This window comes from Erpetoichthys calabaricus, chromosome 1 (genome assembly GCF_900747795.2).
Source record: "Erpetoichthys calabaricus chromosome 1, fErpCal1.3, whole genome shotgun sequence".
NCBI lineage: Eukaryota > Metazoa > Chordata > Cladistia > Polypteriformes > Polypteridae > Erpetoichthys > Erpetoichthys calabaricus.
Window position 1 is genome coordinate 115,734,462 of NC_041394.2, and position 16,606 is coordinate 115,751,067.

Below are 16,606 nucleotides of genomic sequence, written 5' to 3' on the forward strand. Positions count from 1 at the left end.
AATTGTTAAATAAAATTAATAATGACAAGGTAAACAACTCACAGCTGTTAGTAACGTGTGGCGAATTCTTTTACCTCAATGGCATCCCAAGTGGAATTACCGGTATTTATCAAAATGGTTATCCGCCTTTACTGTCCAGTCACCCTGGTTGTCCAAGACCTGGAACATCATAACTAAAAAACGGGATGTGCTGGATGAAAACGGTTTTCAAATTTAGAGTCAGCAAGTGAAACCTGTTAAAGTAAAGGTGAAAGACTCCCAGTAGCAAAATGCTTGTTGACCAGTGTAATTTGTTTTGCTATTATTTAGTTTATTTCTAACTTGTATTGCTCTTCCACAGTATGGCCATATTCTTTACTTTTGCCATGCCCATAGCCAGTTATGTGACATTCCAACTCAACTTGTTCTACATAATAAAAGATTGTGGCATGCATATCCAGGCATCCCTGCTTTGCAACAAGAAAATTGTGTTATTAGTAGTTATGAACTTTTTGGGTGGCAATGAATTTGGTTTTGTAAGATCTGTTTTGCTTATGTCTTCTTGTTAGTTCTACCAGTCCTTTGACCTTTGTCTGACCATTAAATACAAATCTTTCCTGCTTCTTTATTCATGACCCTAAATTGGATTAAGCAGTTTTGAGAATGTATTCTACATATTTATGTCCTGTATTTATTTCCAAATGCACCTGCAATATTTCCTTATCTTTAATTGTGTTTAATTATATACAGTATGCAACAAAAATTTTAATACTGTAAGCTGTGATTTTTTTTGGTGTATTAAATGTGAGATATTCAAAGAATAAAGTTAAATAAGATTTTGTATGAAGCCAAATGACAAAATAAGTTAATATTAGAATTTGACATTTTACTGCATTTTATGAGTTTGGTTTTGAAGAGTAAATCTAAATTTAGCTTAAAATAACAGAGTGGCATGTTATTTTATGAAAAACTTGTCAGGGCTTGCAATGTGAAATGTAGGCATTTTTTTTTTTCTTTGGTTATTTTTTTCCTGTATCATTATGGAAGTTTAAAGCTAAGAACCACCACATTAAACAATCTCTGGAGACTGTGCTCTAAGAAGTAATTTTATCCCTTGTTATTTTCACCAAAATAAATTAATAAACATGTTGCTGTTTTTCCCCTTACTTCTGCTATAATTACTTCTACAGAACCTGCCTAGTTAATAGGCAGAGGGTTATTATGCCCACCACATTACCATAAAGAAAGCACTGTGTAAGGTGGGAAAAATCATCTGTTCAGAGAAATCAACCTTCTTCTTGTTCTCAACAATCTAATGAACACCCAAATGAAGTATATAGCACTAAATGAATTTCACAAAAAAGCTGTAGGTGTACAAAAACATGCCATACTGGACTGGTCAAAATAGAGCAAAGAGAAACAAATTAAGGCATTCAAGTGGAGTATTACTGGAGGTTCACTGGGCTCTGAGCCAGTCTATCAGATGATTTACCAAAGCAGCAACATCTTCATCCATATGTCCATCCACTACATGGCACTAATTTCATGACAATACTACTACTACTACTACTACTACTAAAGTGTTCAGATGGATCTGTTATAGCATGAAGTGCATTCTACTAGTGCTGATTCTGAAGCAAATATCAAGAAAACAAATTCTATATGCAACGTTTTTTATCATGATGACAACGCCCTCATTGAACATAGGTTGTCAACAAACAGTTTGAAAAGCATGGCAAGGTTGTAAAACATACATTGTGGCAATTCCAGCCACCAGATCTCAACCCACATCAGTATCAATGAAAGACTTTAGAACAACACCTAAAGCTGCATTTTAAATTTCTAAAATCAGAAAGATAACTGATGCATTTTTCCATATAGGAATGTTGTTGCATCTCTTTCTAGTAATACTCTAGACAACTGAGGAATATATATCAAGGCATCCCAAAGATTTTCTGTTATTTTGAGGCACCCACTTAAAACAATTTATGATGATATGGGAATGCTTTTCTTCTTCAGGACTTTGTAGACTTACCTTTATTGAAGTAACTATGAATTCTGCACTTTACCATAATATTCTCATAGATAGTGTTCCATCATCTATCCATGACATGAAGCCGAAGTGTAATGGAGTTATGCAGTATTACAATGGTCCAAAACACAAGAGCAAGTCTACAACTGAATGGCTCACAAGAAATAAAATTTAAGTTTTGGAGTGGAAATAGATACTATGGCAAGACCTGAAACAAGCACTTCATGCATGTAAATTTGTAAAGGTGTCTGAATTAAGACAGATTTGCAAAGAAGAGTGTGCTAAAATTCCTCAACAGTGATGTGGAAGACTGATATCAAATTATAATAAGCATTTAGTAGAAATTATTGTTATAATTAAGTTGCTGCAAACAGAAGTATTCAATCTAGGGAGGGGTACTGTTTTTTTCACATGGGCAATATGGGTGTTGAATAATTTTGCTCTTTGAATAATTAAAAAATTGTATAATGTGTTCAGTCAGGTTCTCTTTCTCTAACACTGTATTTTGACTAATGTCTACGGCCACTCATTGTGTAAAATAATGGAAAAAAAAAAACAGAAGAAGGGAATATTAAGTAAGGAGCAAATCATTTTTTTACAACACTGTATTATCATTATTGCCAATACAAAACCCAGAGGATTTGAAATAAACCATATAACATTCAGTGAAGTGAAAAAGAGATGTTTTATGTCTTTTTTAACATACAGTATGTGGACATATCAATATTTGTTCTTCGTTTAAACGCTATCAACAGACAAATGTGATATAAGAAACGTCATGCCACATTTACATTTTGTAGTCCATTGCACTGTATAATTTAAATAAACATACATTCCAATTTTGCATGTAGAAAATGTAAGTACACTACTACATTTATCACTACTTCCAATGCCTAAATTAGAAAAAGGTGCACCAGGTCAGATGCAAATGACTAGAACATTTTCAGAGAGGATCTTGGAGGAACCTGTCTTATTTAAACCTCAGACATTTACTTTGTTTGCTCTTTGCTATACAAGTGTGTTTCAACATGCCTATAGTAGATCGAAAGAGCTCACTGAGAAGATTTCCAACAACTGCCAACTTGTCCAGACCAAGCCACCCCAGCAAGTTCACTCTGGGAGCTGAATGTAACATGCTGAAAGAAATCTCTAAGAACCCTGGAACTTTATCAAAATGAACTTATATGTATCTCTTGCCACAACTGATGTCCAAGTGCATGAGTGTACTTTTAGAAAAGAGCTGCACAAATTAGATCTATATGAGAAATGTACCAAGAGGAAAACCATCCTATCCAGAAAGAAACATGAGGGCAAGACTAAAGTTTGCCCATAAAGATTAGGACCACTGTGCTCTAGACTGACAAGGCATAAATAGAGTCATACATCCAAATTACCAGAAAACATGTTTTGTGAAAACCAAAAACAGCATTTAAACAGAAGTACCTGACACCAACTGCAAAGCATGCTGGTGCAAATGTTATTTTTGCTTCATGAAGGCCTGGGTAGCTCATCATTATAGAATCCACCATGAACTCTTCTTTGCACCAGAGGGTTTTTGAGGATAATGTGAGACCATCTGACAAAAGACTGAAGCTCAAATGAAAGTGGACCTTAAACATACCACATACCAAAGTAAATCTACCATTGAATGGCTGCCTAAAAGTAAAGAAACAGAGAGTTCTGGAATGGACAAACTAAAGTTTGCATCTGAATGCCATCAAGATGCTTTGGGGACGCCATGAATATTATAGAGCTGAAAGAATTCTACATGGAGGAGTTGGAAATTCTTTCTACCAGTCAAAGTCAAAGACTGCTAGACAGTTGTAGGAAACATCGACTTGAAGTTGCTTCTACCGAAGGGGGGAATACCAGATTTTAGATCCATGGGCATACTTACTTTTTCCACAGACAGAAATTACATATCTATTAATTTTTCATTGCAAAAAATACTGTAAAGTCAATTTTTCCTTTTTTCTAAATGTCACTTTTGTCTAAAAAACTGTTTAAATGAAAATGAAATCTTGATATGTCTACATATTTAAAAAAAAAAAGAAAACATTTCATATTGATGTAGTTATTTTTTCACATAATTATAAGTTTCATACAAAAGTTCAGACATTCTTGGCCAACTTACGTATTTTGTTGACAAATGACAATAAATTTCTCTATTGTAAAAAAAAATCCTGGAGAGAAACAGTAGGGCGTTGAGACGTGATCTTCAAGTTAAGATCACGGAATACAGTTAAAAGACCCGCAAGGACCTTAAACATGAGACATTGTGCCAAGAGATTGACCCAGGGGCGTCTCGCGATGACGTAGAACATGAGATTCTTGCAAGACACACCTACTTACGAATAAATAAGAGCAAGGGCAACCAGCAACACACTCACTTGTGTTTTTTGGCTTTGAGCACACACAGATCCAGGGTCTCAGCGCATATAAAGCGTATAAGGACAATACGTTATAAATGAAACATCGACGACTAAGCGAAGAAGAAAGCAGCGCGGAGAAAAGAGACTCAAAAGCGATGGAGAGAAAAAAAGAGCAAAAAAGAAAAAGTAATCTAGGTGCAAATTCAGAAAATAAGGAAAGTAATTATCAGCCCGTAACAAGTGGAACTGAAACAAAGCACGTCCAATTGGGCTCAGAATTAAAAGACAGAGTAAAAAGACAAAGTAGAACTTCATAAACACATTCACAAACGTTGGCGCTATACACATGTAGAGCAGATTATGAAAGTAGTGTAATTCGAAAGGCTCCAAAAAAAAAAAAAAAAAAAAAAAAAAACCTTTGCGCGATACAAATGTGGAGAAAGTTAAAGAATATGAAAGTAGGAAAATTAGAAAGTATAAAAAAAGAAAGTAAAGATTGCAGTAGCGCAAACAAATGGAAATTATTACTCGAAAAAGGGAAAATAATCACCACGGACCAGGTGTCATTGAAAAAAAAAAAGCAGGACAAAGAGTGGTCAGAAATAAAAGGCAGAGTAGAAAACAAAGTAAAACATCATAAAGAGGTTACAAAACAAAGGGGCCAAACACACACAGAGCAGGTTAGAGATAATGAAAACTGGAATTCAAAAGACTCAAGAAAAACATAGGCGCGAAACACATGCAGAGCAAGATATAGAATATGAAAGCAGAAAAAAACAACAGCGTCAAAAAAAGAAAGTAAACATCGCATTAGCACAAAAAAAGAGAAATTATTACTCGGAGAAATAACTAAAAGGTGAATAGAGAGTGAATATATGGACACAGGTGATATGTCAGAAGTATGCAAATATTGTAAGGCTTTGAAGTTTAAGTCAGAGAATTTCAAAAACATGTTTTACCTCACATGTCTTTATTGGTTACTTTGCAAAAAAAATTATTAACTGCTGATGATGTAGATCGCTTTGACTGTGCTGAAATTTCAAACAGAGAAACCTATCCTGAATTATGGTACAAAGTCATTAAACACATGTCTCACTGACCTCATTTAAAAGATTCAGCATTTTGGGACTCAAAAGATTCCAAATATTGTTTTTACATAAGTTCTGAAATAAAAGTGAAGCTAATGAAATAGCAACAATTCAAAGAAAAAAAAAATCTTAAAAGTGTGTATCTGGAAAACCAAACACGGGGGCTAGTTAATTAATAAGTAAATAAATAAATAATTGGATAGTATACTCATGCATACACTCAAACTCTATAACCATTGACTGTCATGAATTAAGCCAAAATACATGTCATAGATAGATAGATAGATAGATAGATAGATAGATAGATAGATAGATAGATAGATAGATAGATAGATAGATAGATAGATAGATAGATAGATAGATAGATAGATAGAATTAACAAACAGCAACCGCCACCCTGAAACCCACAAATACACAGCAGAATTATTTAAAAAGTCACAGTCCAGCTTTATAAAGGCATATTGCTGTTGGTGTTAATGAGTCCCTGTAACGTTTCTTGACACACTTCCACTGAATAATTATTTGGCCGAAAGTACTCCATGTTAGTGTGTCAGAGAGATGATGTGCAGATGTGTTCATAATGACATTCGGTTTCGTCTTCATTCTCTCCTCTATTACAACCTCAGGCTGTTTAACACTGCATCCCATAACTTAGCTTTTGATTCATTGGACAGCTCTAGGCAAATGGGCGAAAACCATCAGGTGCACAGATATTGGGTGGAATACGATTACAGCATTACAACCCATTCTTTTGGAGTTATGAGGCAGTAACACTAATACCTGTGTCACCACACTGGCCTCCTAAAATGATAGCATTTTAAAACTTCAGTATGACTATTTGTTCTGCAATGCTTTACCAAATAAAAAAAATATTTAAAGACTTCAGTCAGTATTCAGGATGCCACTATTTACTACATAATTAACTAGGTTTTCTGCATGTTGAAGAAAAAAAACAAACAAACTTTCATTTACTGCAAAATATTTTGGTCTCAGGAATGCATGAAAAAACTTAAGGCCATAGTAAAATTAAGGCTATTTGGAACTAAGCACAAATGGTGCCAGACACTCAAACTTCAACTTGATCTTTAATAAAAAAAAAATGTAATTTAGAATAATTTAATCAGATGATAGAATCAAAGTTCAGGCATCAGAATGGCACCAAAATCAGATCATTTGGCAGGTATACAAGACTCTTGTAACAAAACAGCAGGGCCCACTTTTGTGGCAAAGTTTGGTTGAGGTATTCAACTACACCAGTTTAGAAGCCACTCAACCTAGCTATACATTCTTGGACTGTGGGCGGAAAGCACAATAAAATAGACACCTACCTATGTTGACATAGGAAAAACATTAAATATCCACAAAATACATAGACCACCTGGGAACAGGACTATGTGCACATTAGCATAAAGAGTTAGCCTTGAATTAATATTAAACACTCCATAAAGCTGGATGGCTGTATATATTATTATATGCTACAGATTTTCAATCTGCAGGTAAGTTTTTTCCAAGCCCATCTTTCTTTCATTTATTTGTATTCTGTTAAAACATTGTTCACGGAAACACTTCTTAAGAATAACCTCAAATCAAAACTTAATTAAATAAATTGTGAAAAAAGGTCAAAATGTACACATTAGACTCTATGACTGAATAAATCAAAATGCTCGACATCTACTGTAAATTAGTAAAAGAAGATCAATTAAAATGTACATACTAGATTCTATTACATAAATACAAAATTTAACAGATTACGTTAATGCAGCGAGAAACTAACTAATGTTTAGTTTAACCTTGTTTTTCTTTTTGGGGAAATGGCTGATTACTTTTTTTAGGGAAAGCAGTGTTGCCTGCCGCAGTACTATTGCTTTAGAGCTCCAGAGCCCTGGTTTCACATTCCAAACCGTGACTGTCTGTGTGGAGCTGGCACAGAATTATTTTAGATTTTTTTTTTCCAGGATAGTCCGATTTTCGTTCCACGTTACTGAAGATATGACTTTCAAACTGTTGGTTCTGTATGCACGTATGCATTGCAAAGGAATGGTGGGGGCCTCTATGACCCAGTCCTTGATTATGAAGGTTAGGAAAATAAATACATAACCCTTTATTGACTAAAAAAATACTTGCAAACTATAATCAGATTGAGAAGCCAACAGCACCAAAACTGCGTATTGGTTGACTGCTTTTGTCGGAGTAAATTCGCCACTATTTTATTGTTATTTTCAAAAGAAATCAGCACGAGGTATCCTCACGATCACATTGCTTCAATGCGGCAAATGAGCTTCAGCTATAGGCATCACCAATGCCATATAATAATTCTTTCATATTATAACAAGGTATGAAATTGCCGATAATGAAGAAGTGCATTACACTTTCAAAAAGCATAGTACCAGTCAAGGCAATGCGGCACAGTGCTTAAAGCACTGACTTCGGATCAGAACATTACCAGTAATAATCGCTTTCTTTCACTCTCCACGACCCTGTGCAAGGCAAATAACTAAACAACAGTTCTCAAACTGTAAAACTGATTCCATTAGTAGTTTTAAAATATACTGAACTTAAATATCTTTATTCAAGACAACGCACAACAAAGATATATCAATGGGTTTTCGTATGCTGTTCTTTACAAAACACATAGACACCAGGTGGCTTTAGGCTACCAACATCTTTCCAAGCCTCAAGATTCCATGTGTGTACAGATTCCTCTAATGTGACATCATGTTCTGATCATGACACAAACTCTCCGTCTCTGTTTACAATGGGGGAGACAGAAAAGTTGACCGAATTACTTTCCAAATATGAGAAAAAGCAGACGTAGCTCTTCAATGCTAATGGCATGAAAGAAGCATCAACAGGCATCGTTTTAGTACTCTTACCTGATGCTGTAGTAGCTCATGTTTATCACCGCGTTGCTATGACTCCCAGCCGCCGCCAGCACCTAGGTCAGAAGTTCCAGTTTGAACTGAGGGAGAGCACCTCCACCAGCCTTAGCAACGGCACATTTCAGCAACAATTTTCGGCATTGGCAGCGTCCAAACGGATGTTGTTCTCAATTGGTTGCTTGAGTCAGCTGGTCGAAAAAGAAGGCGGAGATCACGGACGCACAGGGTATGTGCAGTAGTTGGGGGCGGTGAGAGCGCCTAAAGAAACGTTTAGGTGCAAAGTTGAGGATGTGGAGGGTGAGGCTATGTCACTACGGCGATTTGCAGGTCATAGTAGAAACGTCCGCAACAAGAAAAAAGGCTGCGAGTATAAAATATGTTAACGATTAAATGGACAATACTGAAGAAATATTTTATGATATAAATGCTTTAAAAACGAAATACCAATGAACGACTTTTATTTCATTTCACTCACCAAAGACAGAAAATGAAGACCAGAAGAATTTGCTATTTTGCCATTTTTCGTGGCTGCAGAGCCCGACACAAGACATGACATGAAATGACAGCATGAGAGTGTGTCCATATGTGATGGATCAAACTGCAGCCCACACTCACTGATGTCACTCCCGACATGCCAAATGATATTGTGATATGCCTATGTAGTGATAATCCGCTCATTGAAAATAGCCAAATTGATGTGAGGCCTACAAAATGGTCAGGAAAGTTGGCCAGAATCTCCACTAGTCTGCCCAGACGGGGTGCACACAAAGGTGTCAGTGATCTACCAAGAATGGCTGGCTTCAGTCTAAACTGTGGCCAAAATAAATTCCTAAATGTCCTAATATATAAACAAAAATACCCAACAAATAAGGAATGGACATTATCCCATGGCTAGGAGATGAACATTGCAAAGAAAGAATCTTTATAAATAAACAATTTAAAAAATGTTCTGTATAACAAAAAGCTCAAAGAGTAGAAAAGCACAAAAAGGGGTTGGCTAAAAAAAGGCAATCCAGTAACACAGTTGCAAAGCACAATCTGAACAGAGTAGTCAAAAAACAGAGCATGACAGTCAAAAATTCCCAGCTGTCTATGTAAAGCACTATGAGAACTTTAGAAAAGTGCTTTATAAATGTAATTAATCCATCTATAATAATAATATAATAATAATAAAAATAAAATGCAGTAGTACATTGTATGTGCTTGGTGTAGGTGAGTTTTTTTGCGTTTTGTTTATTAATATAATAAACAAAACGCAAACAAACTCACCTACACCAAGCACGTACAATGTACTGCATTTAACTGCTTGTCTCCGCAGCATTTATAGGGCTGGGGGACAGTCCCTACTCTTGGAAAACCACCCACAAAATTCCAGAAACATGGTAGAACATCTTGTCACATTCAGAAACTAAATAATAAAACAAAACTAACAAAAATACATAATAATATAAAGACAAGTCACAAATAACAATATTCACATAAATGAAACAATAAAGACATAAAAAAGGAATGTAAACATGAGCCTAGCTGGCTTAAACATAGTAGCCTATTATCTTTGTTAACAGAAATCAAATTAATTGAAGTTAATTTATTGATCAAAGAAGAAAGATCAACATGATGAACTTGCAGATAGAGTAAGATAACTGTCCCATAACCCTAACCTTAAATTTAACAAGGTGTAGTGTTAGGATGTTTTAGGAGAACATCATGGAAGATAAGCCTTGGAATGGAAGTGTTGATAATGATGTAATTGTTTGGGCATGCTGCAAGTGCTGTTCGTAGGTATAACATGAGTGACATCGAAGTTTGTTAGTGTATTAACTCAAGGGATATCATAGGTACTGCAGAATGTAGTTGCACCCTAATGGCCTATATGATAACTCTTCACAGCTACAATAGAAACCCAGAGGCCCAAATTACTGTTTTTATTACAAAATAAACAACAGATTGAATGGAATGAACCCAAAGTATGAAAGGCAGAATTAAAGAAAAACTTCTGCCACTCTGATCCAGACCACACAGGTTTTGCATTTTGATATGTTGATTCACTTCCTCACTTTAATACCTCAAAATGCCCTTTCTCATTCTTATTCTCTCTGTTAGACCCTAGCCATGTTCCTCTGCCATTTGAATTTTTTGCCTAAGCTTCCTCCAAGCTCTAGACTTCAGGCGCTTTGAGGTGTCTTGATATCACCTTCCAGGGTCACTTCTGGCCAAGCTACAGAATGATTTCCCAGGCCATGGATTTCATCTTAGTAGCCCTGTTGGAAGTCTTGTGACCTCTTGGCATGACTTTCTTAGCTTCACTTTCTTTCTGAGCCAAGGGCATGGCATTTCTGTAAATCTAGAGTCATTTGAAATGTAACATCTAGGGGAATATTATATAGGAAGTAGCTTCACAGGCAGTCCATGTTCAAACCATGGCATGTGCAGAAAATCCTTTGGTTCCAATGAGGTTCTCTGTTTTTTTTCTGGAGGGGACACCTTCACGATAGATAAATAAATAATTAGTCATATATTAATTAAAATTACGTGGAGAATCTTCAGTAATAGCATGTTATTAAAGAGATAAAAACAAACATCCCTTGGATGAATGATGTGCTGCAGTAGGAGACCCTACAGTACATTGTGAAACTGCAGGCAGGTTGATCAGCATTTAAACAGCAGATGGGAGAAGTCCATGAGCTACATCCCAGTTGACCTACATCCATTAGACAATAGATGTGATTCGAGGCACCAGCAAGCCATGTAGATTTGAGATTAGTTGCTGGATTTGTTCTTAATTTCCACCTTGTGCAACCCATGTACAATTTCACTTCAGAGTTTGTTCTGACAGGATCTTGGAATTCAGTTAGTGGAATGTTCACCTATTGCTGTTAGAAAAGAGACAATTACTGCTTTACTACTGAAAAAGTGAGGAGTATTTAGATTACCGGTAAGTCTTTAGTTATATTTATTTAAATTAGATACATACATATTTCACTTCCCTTTCACCCATTTTATTCTGATGAGGGCTGGTGTAACAATACCAGACTAACCAGGTCACTATAGCACCTTGGCATCATCCTCTAAGCCATTCTGGGGATTTCCCAGATCCTGCCATGTTAGCTTAAACACAGTGGATGGTGCCCTGTACATTAGATGATGGAGGCAACCAGTAGGGCACCCTAATCACATCCCCAAGCCTCATTAAAGGACTCCTTCCAATCCAAACAACAGTGGTTGTATCCTAAGTTTCTCCCATACTGCCAACCTCCTTACCCTGTTAAGGAGAGTGAGCTCAGAAACCCTGCGCAGGAACTTCTCACGATTATTATTATTATTTTGATCTCTAAACAGAGCATGACCATATGCAATGATGGGGTTATAGAGTGACTGGTAAATTGGTCAGGTACGACTTTTGCAAAACTGCCGATGCCGCTGCAGCAACTCATTGGTTAATCTCAGTATTGCTGCTACCCTCATTTATCAGCGGGGCTCCGAAGTAGAACTCTTCACGTGGGGCAGTTTCACCTCAAGGGAAGAAGACCTACTTTTCTGGGAGAGGACCATCATATCAGAAATAGAGGTACCGTTTCTCAACTCAGACATAACAAAATTTAATGTAAACTGTACCAATGTGCTCCAGATATTACAGTATGATGTGGCTAAATGGACATCATCTGCAAACAACAGATGATGCTGTTTTACAGTACTTCAATTCCCAAACTGGATATCCTCCGCTTCCCCATGATACCCTGTCAATGTAGAACAGACAATAAACATACTTGGCAGAGTCTAACGCATACAGTTAACTAACTCCACCTAACGGTAATTATATGAACACAAACCTGGTTCCTCAAGGAAGTGAGTAACTCACAGCAGTGGCCCCAGCTTGAAAAGCCTCATGAAACTGGAACAAGGGAAGACAAGGACAAATTCAGACCTAATAGTTCTTGGCTATGTATTCACTGCATTAATTCTAAAAGGTTTTATGTATCTGACTAAACTGTCACTTTGCAATAATGCTTCTGTACTTTCTTACATATATCAATCTGTTTCATGTCCTTCCGGGCATTGTAACATTAAATCAAAGTTTACCCTGGCAAGTATGTAGATAAAGCTGGATAATGTGCAAAACTGGGGAGCACTATATCACAACATACGCACACTTTCACACAGACTGAAGAGAACCAGGATGAAGGTGCCTCGAGATGACATCATTACGTGGTGCACTGCTATTTTTTGAGAATTTAATATGTTACATTTGGCATTGACCAAGTTTTTAAGTACACTTTCATTATTGTTTAACATTACAGCGGGCAAATTTTTGTATATTTTATAACTCCTACTGCAACCTGTAAGAGAGTGATGTGTAATTGAATGTGGAAATTCAATATCTAGTGTTGGGAATATTTTTAAAAATTGAATTTAAATGAAGGGCGGCACGGTGGCACAGTGGGTAGCGCTGCTGCCTCGCAGTTGGGAGATCTGGGGACCTGGGTTCGATTCCCGGGTCCTCCCTGCGCGGAGTTTGCATGTTCTACCTGTGTCTGCGTGGGTTTCCTCCCACAGTCCAAAGACATGCAGGTTAGATGGATTGGCGATTCTAAATTGGCCCTAGTGTGTGCTTGGTGTGTAGGTGTGTTTGTGTGTGTCCTGCGGTGGGTTGGCACCCTGCCCAGGATTGTTTCCTGCCTTGTGCCCTGTGTTGGCTGGGATTGGCTCCAGCAGACCCCCGTGACCCTGTGTTCAGATTCAGCGGGTTGGAAAATGGATGGATGGATGAATTTAAATGAAAAGTCAGTTTATTACCAGCACAGCATATCTATCTGTCATCACTATAATTACACATATCTGCCCAACAATAGTGTACACAGCTGTTATATACAACTTATAAGCACTTCACGGTGCGTGTTACATCCAAAGTCAGGGACATACAGTATAGCTAAAGAAAGCCGCTTAGTGCAAAGAATACTTTCTCAGTATATTACATTTTTTAGCGCTTACAAGTATTAAAATCTCCCATGCTGTACTGAGTGCACCAGGAATTTTGTTTGGTAGGTTTTTTATTATTCTAGTTCAGTTTGTCTTTGGAAAAAATAGAGACAGATGGTTGGTTAATAGATCTCCTTTGGTGCAATATTTGTTAAATTCTAGAACTAAAGCATTTTTTGATTAAGACAATTTCAAGCTACTGACCATACTGGATTTTATTCCAAATGAAAAAATGCAGACTTTTACTGTATATATGGAGAGTATTAAGATTTTACGTATATATAAAAAAATCTATTTTGGCAATGTACATGGAAAATGGTCCGCATTAAACACAGTCGAGTTATTTTATATAAAGAAATCAAAGCATATATCAAGCAGTAATAATTACCACAGAAAAACAGAAAAAGAACAGCAGAGAAAGTAGGGGTTAGTATGGATTTTGTAGCCATGAAAAAAAAGATAATTAAATGCATATACAGAATATCAGGGTTACACTAAAATGAAGCTATGAGAAAGCCATGTTAAAATAATGAGTTTTTAGCAGTTTTTAAAAGTGCTCCATTGTATTAGCCTGGCAAATTTCTATCAGTAAGCTATTCCAGATTTTAGGTGCATAACAGCAGAAGGTTGCCTCACCACTTCTTTTAAGTTTAGCTCTTGGAATTATAAACAGACACTCAGTTGAAGATCTAAGGTTACAATCTTAGTGTAAGGTGAAAGGCATTCCGAGATATAGGATGGAGCGAGATTATTTAAGGCTTTGTAAACCATAAGTAGTATTTTAAAGTCAATTCTAAATGGCACGGGTAACCAATGTAGTGACATCAAAACTGGAGAGATGTGCTCGGAATTTTCTATTCCTAGTTGAAATTCTAGCAGCTGCAATCTGCACTAATTGCAATTGATTGATGTCTTGTTTCGGTAGTCCTGAGAGGAGTGCGCTACAGTAATCTAGTCAACTGAAAACAAAAGTGTGAACTAATTTTTCAGCATCTTGCAAAGTTATAAGGGGTCTTATTTTTGCTATATTTCTTAAGTGAAAAAATGCTATCCTAATCTCATTAATATGTGATTTAAAATTCAGGTCAGAGTCAATAGTTACCCCTAAATTCTTTACCTCTGTCTTAACTTTTAAGCTTAATGGATCAAGTTTATTTCTAATACCCTCATTATATCCATTTTTGCCAATCACTAAGATTTCCAATTTCTCCTTATTTCATTTGAAAAAATTACTACTCATCCATTCAGAAACACAAATAAGACATTGGGTCAGTGAGCCAAAAGAGCTGGGGTCATCAGGCACTATTGATAAATATAGTTGTGTTTCGTCAAAATAGCTGTGGTAGCTCACATTATGCCTTGGGATAATCTGACCTAATGGAAGCATGTAGATTGAAAAGAGCAGTGGACCCAGGATAGATCCTTGTGGAACACCATATAGAATATCATGCGTCTTTGAAGTACAACTACCACAACTAACAAAGAAATTTCTACCTGTCAAGTAACACTCAAACCAATTTAAGACGCTACCAGAGAGGCCCACCTACTGACTAAGGCGATTTATAAGAATAGTGTGATCAATGGTATCAAATGCGGCACTAAGATCTATGAGGATGAGGACAGATAAATAGCCTCTGTCTGCATTTACCCACGAGTCATTTACTACTTTAACGTGTGCAGTTTCTGTACTGTGATTTTGTTCTAAAACTTGTCAAGAACAGCATGTTTATTCAAGTGATCATTTAGCTGCATAATGACTGCCTTTTCTAGGATTTTATATAAGAAAGGCAGGTTAGAAATAGGTCTAAAATTTTCAAAAACAAAGGAGCCAAGATTATTTTCCTTGAGCAGGGGTTTAACAACAGCGGTCTTAAGAGAGTCTGGGAAGACCCCCATATCTAATGATGAATTTACTATGTCAAGAACACTCTCAGTTAGCACATCCGATACTTCCTTGAAAAAACTTGTTGATATTGGTTCAAGGACACAGGTGGAGGGTCTCAGTTGAGAAATTGTTTTATATAAATCGGGTAAATCTATCCTGGTGAAAGAATTTAATTTGCTTAAAATGGAATACCAGGGTTTAAGCGGATCAGTATTTGGGGGGGGGGATGTACTATATGATTTCTAATATCATTAATTTTGTGATTAAAAAATATGGAAAAAGCCTCACAAGTTTCACTGGAAGTTTTTCAGAGGCATTCCATCGAGTACAAGTATTCAGACGCTTTGCTGCGGCTCTCTAAATTGTGGCCTGGTGCATCCTGTTTGCTTTATTTATCCTTAAGACGTGTCAAGAACATGATTGAAGTCCACCTGTGGCAAATCTTAACAACTGGACATCATTCAGAAAGGCATACACCTGTGTATATAAGGTCCCAGAATTCATACTACCTGTTATGACAAAAGCCAACATATGAAATTCAAGATACTCTTTCTAGATTACTGTGATAACATTGTAGTGAAACATAAATCAGGGCATGGGTATGAAACCATTTCTAAAGTTTTGACTGTTACCAGGAGCACAGAAGCCTCTATAATTTGTGGAATAAAAAACGTTTGGAGCTACCATGACTCTTCCTAGAGTTGGCTGTCCAGGCAAGCGGAGTAAGTGTGCAAGAAGGGCCTTGGTCAGGGAGGTGACTAAAAATCTAATGGTCCCTCTAACAGAACTTCAGAAGTCCTCTACTCAGATGGGAGACTCTGTCAGGATGCTCATCTCAGCAGTGCCCTATCAATCAGGCTTTTATGGTAAAGTGGCAAACCCCTGCTTGGGGCATTTACAGTAGCTATAATATCCAAGTGGCTCTCTCCTTTGTTAATTAAAGGGAAAACATAAAATACTTATAAATTCCTAGTATCCCATCTGGTTTGTTATTTATTAAATGCTGTTATCATCCTATCATACTAAATCCAATGTTTTGGTTAATAATATACAGTTAAAACTGAATATAGTCCGTCTTATGTTCTCTTGGATAAAGTGTGTCTTATAGCCAGAAATATGCAGAAATACATTTTAAAAACTAAATTTCATTGAGACTCATTGACAAACTAGAGATACCTTAAAGTGCAGCTATACTTAACGCCAATATATAAAGTGTGATCTGAAAGAACTGAGATTCAAAAATGTATAAGCCTTAACCCATTACATTTTCATTAGCAGTTTCTAAATGTGAAGCACTGTCCAAACAGAGCTAACTTATTTCTGGGATGCAGTCCTTCTGCCTCCACCTTTTAAATAATGGAAGGCTTTTATTCGATTCCCTTAGTGAGAAACAG

The 16,606-nt window shown here is 36.5% G+C and overlaps 1 protein-coding gene across 4 annotated transcripts in view; it reads right to left on the minus strand.

Moving 5' to 3' along the window:
• Positions 1-8,487, minus strand: part of tulp3 (tubby-related protein 3) — a 470,805-nt gene extending 462,318 nt beyond the window's left edge. For all 4 annotated transcript variants that reach the window (XR_007935369.1, XM_051929502.1, XM_028805530.2 and 1 more), the window contains exon 1: positions 8,345-8,487. Coding sequence is in view for 3 of the 4 variants with exons in the window: in XM_051929502.1 (XP_051785462.1) it covers positions 8,345-8,364 (20 nt within the window). In the remaining variant the exon portion in view is untranslated. The remainder of the gene's footprint in view (positions 1-8,344) is intronic.
• Between the last annotated feature and the right edge of the window lie 8,119 nt (positions 8,488-16,606).